The sequence below is a fragment of the Alligator sinensis genome, unplaced genomic scaffold (genome assembly GCF_000455745.1).
Source record: "Alligator sinensis unplaced genomic scaffold, ASM45574v1 scaffold1456_1, whole genome shotgun sequence".
NCBI lineage: Eukaryota > Metazoa > Chordata > Crocodylia > Alligatoridae > Alligator > Alligator sinensis.
In genome coordinates, this window is record NW_005842763.1 from 154,542 (window position 1) to 159,338 (window position 4,797).

General features: G+C 43.1%; 1 protein-coding gene across 10 annotated transcripts in view; it reads left to right on the forward strand.

Moving 5' to 3' along the window:
- Positions 1 to 4,797, forward strand: part of RASGRP3 (RAS guanyl releasing protein 3) — a 114,035-nt gene that overhangs the window by 103,768 nt on the left and 5,470 nt on the right. For all 10 annotated transcript variants that reach the window (XM_025216744.1, XM_025216748.1, XM_025216751.1 and 7 more), the window contains one exon: positions 4,561 to 4,597. In XM_025216744.1, coding sequence (XP_025072529.1) covers positions 4,561 to 4,597 — 37 coding nt within the window. The remainder of the gene's footprint in view (positions 1 to 4,560; positions 4,598 to 4,797) is intronic.

Genomic DNA, 4,797 nt, shown 5'->3' on the forward strand with positions numbered 1-4,797 from the left:
AGGGCAGAGGTCTCCATTCCATCTTTATTTATGGCCTATGTTTAAGAGCGTAAAATTGGGACTTTATCATCACCACTGCAGTTCTCACTGATGTCCATGGCATCTGGCAAAATGATCAGGAATAGTTTGCTTTCTGAGGTATATCACTTGCAGTGTTGCTCCCTAAAGAAAATCCGCCCTCTTTCTGAGCCATCACTTCTACCATTTGTTTGCTTTTCTTTTCCTCCTTTTCAGCTCCACCTCCCTCCCCTCACTTCTTCCCTCTGCATTTCCTTCACAGTAGCAGTTCTCAATTCCTGCCTCTCAAAGCACTTCACTCCCACTAAACCCTGTAAAACATGCCCAAATGGTAGGCAATGCAATAGTTAAGGTTGAGACTGAAGTGTGTCAGCATTTTAAGACTGACACTTCCAGGCAGATTCATGGCAGTAGAGATCACGCTTCTCAGAGCTATTGTTTCAGGCAGGGTCAGGAAGATATGAGTGCATTAGTTACACTTGAATTGCATTCAGAAGGTTTTCTTTGCCTTCTAAGGACTAGGGACCTTTCTTTTAAATGGCAGTTTATATGGCAAACAACCCATGGGTCAGATAAATGCATCATGCAGACTGGATCTTCTCTGTGGGCCATATGTCTGACACAAAAATTAAAGCATTTAATGCCAAGAGATCTCTTTCTGTTGCATACCTGTTACTAGAGATCAATATATATGTAAGCTAAATAGAAAGGGTTTGCTCCTTTGTTTTAATCAAAATAGTCAAGCCATGCTAGAGGACAGTGAGGCAATATATTTCCCATGTATTCTGTTAAAGATGTGAAAACTGCTTAACATGTGTGAGTACCTGCTGCTGCAATAGTTAATAGAAGCCTTGCTTGTGTAAAGCATAGACTATTCTGCTCAATATGGGAGCACGTGGGTGAAATAACCTGTGTTATTTGGGAGGTCAGAACAGAAGAACATTTAAACACATGGGCTAGGGACAGACATTCAAAAAGCCTGATCCTGAATTGATTCAATCTTTGCAGGTTAATATAACCTTGCTAGGCTAAATCAGTTTTGTAACCAGACAGACATCCCAGAAATGCTGGCACATGCCTGCAGTGGCTCAGGCTAGAAGCTGGGGGGCACTAGAGTAGCCCTCCCTTCTTTCCACAGCACTGAACTGAGGGAGGTGTGGCCAGGCTCAGACAGGACGCTGTGATTAGCCCAGCAGGGAATTGATAACAGTGTTTATCACCCAGTTAAGAAAATAACAGAGAGACATTACCTACTTGTTGATTCTATCTGTTGATTCAGCACTGACTGTAGCCAATATGTGGTCTGCTAGCTAATACACAGACACCTCCTCAGCAAGGCGAGGGGACGGGGGAATTCCTGCTTGGCAGTGAGTGGTGAGGGGAGGTGGGGAGCAGCCCACGGTCTCTGGAGCTCCAGCCAGGGAGCAGAGGGGAGGGGCCAGCTCTGCTGTGGAGCAGAGATCCTCACCCAACCCAGAGAGCATGCTGGGATGCTGGGGTGTCTGGTTTATCTTAAACCAGCAAGGGGTTGGGGACAGACATTGTATAAACCAATCTGAGCCAAAGCAGTTAAGCCTGATACTACATTCAACCAGGTTTATTTCAAACAGGTTTCAGCCATTCTCAAACTGGTTTATGTGAATTGAGCATCTGTTCTATTACAGGTTTAAACCAGTTTCTGATCACTTTACCAGTTTATGTGTAATGTCTGTCCCTAGCTGTGAAGAGGGCACTATAGTTCTTTGGGGATTGATTTCTTGCCCTTCTGTTGACATCACCTTGGAGCCTGATCCTGAGAGTTGCTGAGACTTCAAAGCAATTGCATAATGAGTTTGGGGCAACGATTTTATCACTTTCCTGCTCTGGATGAATGTACTATTTTGCTAAACTACATTTTTTTATTTTTCATATGCTGTCCAAGAAAAAAACCTATTAGAGGTTGTAAAGTAGATAAAGAAAAGGTCAAATTAATCTTTCATGCAAAATCACTAAATCTGCTGGTATTATGCTGGGGATAGATTGGGCTGATTGTACGTGAGAGCAAAAGAAGTTGGATTTAAAAAACTCATCATACATTAGTTCTGCATTTCAATTCTGTTCACCCAAGGGTAGGGCATAGTTTAGAATGGATGCAGTGATTCATAGTCAAAATAATGTGCACTGATATACGTAAGGCTGAACTGAAATGACAGTTAAGGGTCAGCACTACACAGTAAAATATCAAATATTAGATGGAAGTTAATGTTAAAGGTCAAGCTAAAATCTAATGGCATACGGCCATTACTGATCAAAATTATAATCTATGTTGCATGAACATAGTGGGAACTGTTAGAAATTTTAAAATCAATTTATTTTCTAAAAGTTATGCTGTAGCTCAAACAAGAATTAATTCAGGGAAGTCCTATGGCCTGTGTCATAGAGGAGGTCATGCAAAGTGATCACCATGATCGCTTCTGACTGCATAATCTGTGAATTCATATACTTCCACTGAATGCACAACTAGTTTAAGTTAGGGGGCAGCAGGCAGTTTTGCTGTCTGCTAGTTGCTCCTGGTCTCTCACCCAAATTCACAGCCCTGGAGACTCTTTAGCTCTTTTCAAAATCATAGATCTACCCAAGGATAGTCTCCAGCAGCAGCTAGGGTTTCAGCTTTTGTTAAGCAGAAAAGGGAGGGTGACTCAGCTGAAGATTAGGCCCCATCAATGCTCTACATAGCCATAATATCTGGGAAAATATTTGTTACTTCATTCTAGCTTTCAAAAGCTAGGTGCCTATTATATTTTGGTGCATATTGTATGTGAGAAAAATAGGGTATTTCAAAGTTTAATAGAGGAAAACTGCTCTTATGAGGAATCATAAGCAGGGAGCAGCAAAAGAGTCTAGTAAAGTTACTTAAACTAATGCAGCATTATCAGTTCTAGTGTCAATTGTCAAACTAATGCAGATAGGTACAACTGTCACTACCTAGCCATGTAAATCAAGTGTGTTCTGTATAGAAATAATGAAAAAAGATATGGACTAAATTAATCATGCACCCTGACAGCTGCCGTTGTCCCTTCTTTTGTACTTTTACTAACCTTCTTTCCAACTTGTTTGCTATGCTATGCTCTGCTTCATACCCCCGTTCCTTTGTAGATCCCTTCCCTATCTTGTCTGCACCCTTCATCTTGCTTCTTTTTACAATTTCCCAACTTGTACATATCTGCCCCTCCCTTTTCAGTGTTTCTTAAACCCTCTAACTTTCCCACCCTACCTGCTGTTTCTTTGCTTGCTGTGCCACCAGTCTTACACACATATGCTCTCTCCCCCCCCAGTACAAGTTGTTTTCCACCCTTCAAAACCATCTCATGGTCTGTCAAAATGACACACCAGGTTTCAATGGAGTTGTACTAGTATCACAGCACTGGCCCCCTGCTAGCTCCTCAGAGGAATTGCAATATCACCTCCAGAAGCAGCTGCCTCTTGAGAATGTGCTATCCTGCTGATATAAATGCAACTGGTCTGCAGCTGGGGTTAATAGACTCCCTCAGCTACCTGAGTAGCTGTGTCATTGCTACTGCCCTGTAGTGCAGGAATCAAAGCAGGGTGCATCTATCCCAGACAGAAAATCATCTTCTCCACTTAATATGTGCATCCTAATTTGGGGTGTTGTGGGGCAGGGTTTGCTGATCTCAGGGCAAAAGATGTATACTGAATGCAACATGAGGTCCCCCCCTCCCCTACTTCCCTCAGACCAGAGCCTGGGACAATTGCCCCTGGCTTTCTACTCTCCTGTCTCTTGGAATGGCTCTCTGCTTGTAAGTTCCTAAGTTCCTGCAACCTTCTGGATGTGGAACATCGCATCCTTCTTTAAATGTCTAGGTAACAGATTTCTGGGGTTGCTATTGTAAACGAGGACCTAATTTTTAACCCCAACATTAGTTCACCCAGACATACTTCAGTACCACATGCCATCCAGGTACAGATATGTTAGAAATGCATAGACAGATCAGTTTCATGAGCCAATGGGGTCACAGTGGCTGCATCTACACAAGACACTAAATGCACAGTAGCCAATGACTACTGTACAGTAGCGTCACATGGCAAGAAACGTGATGTGACACTACTGCGCAGTAGTCACAAGCTACTGCACAGTCAGTGTCACAAAAAAAGCTGTTCGGCCGTGCTACTGCTCAGCAACTCCAGTTACTGCACAGTTGTTTAGTACTTGTTCATGTAGTAATGACTGCACTGTCAGCGTCTTGTGTGGATGCAGCCAGTGTGCACTGATTGGCTTCCTCAAACTGGCTTGGTAGCAGTTTTTCATCCCTTTCATCCATCTTCTGTGCCCCCTCTCCCCTGCCAGCTCCATTGCAGGTGGTAGGAATGAGGGAGGGAAGCTGCACCAGTTTGATCATCACAACTGGTAGGGGAGGTCTACCTAAAAGGAAGGGTGTTGAGAGCTGTTGTATCCTGTTTGTGCTTTTGTAGCCACTGGGGCTTCCTTCATTCCTTCTGGCTTTCTTTTCTGATTCCTTGACGTTATTTTGTCTTTCATTGCAGCTCTGGGGCATAATCAAACAAGGATACAAATGCAAAGGTAAAGAAATAATACCTGCATGTTGTTTACAGAACACTGGCATTCACATCTTGTACCACAACTAAGTAAAGGCTCATATTTTTAGCAACAACACTACTGAGTCACTGGGTGCTGGGAGTATGGCACATGACTGTCAACTATGTGTGCAGCCTCCCTTTATTAAAGGGAGTAATGAAGTCTCTGCAGCCAAAGCCAGGAAT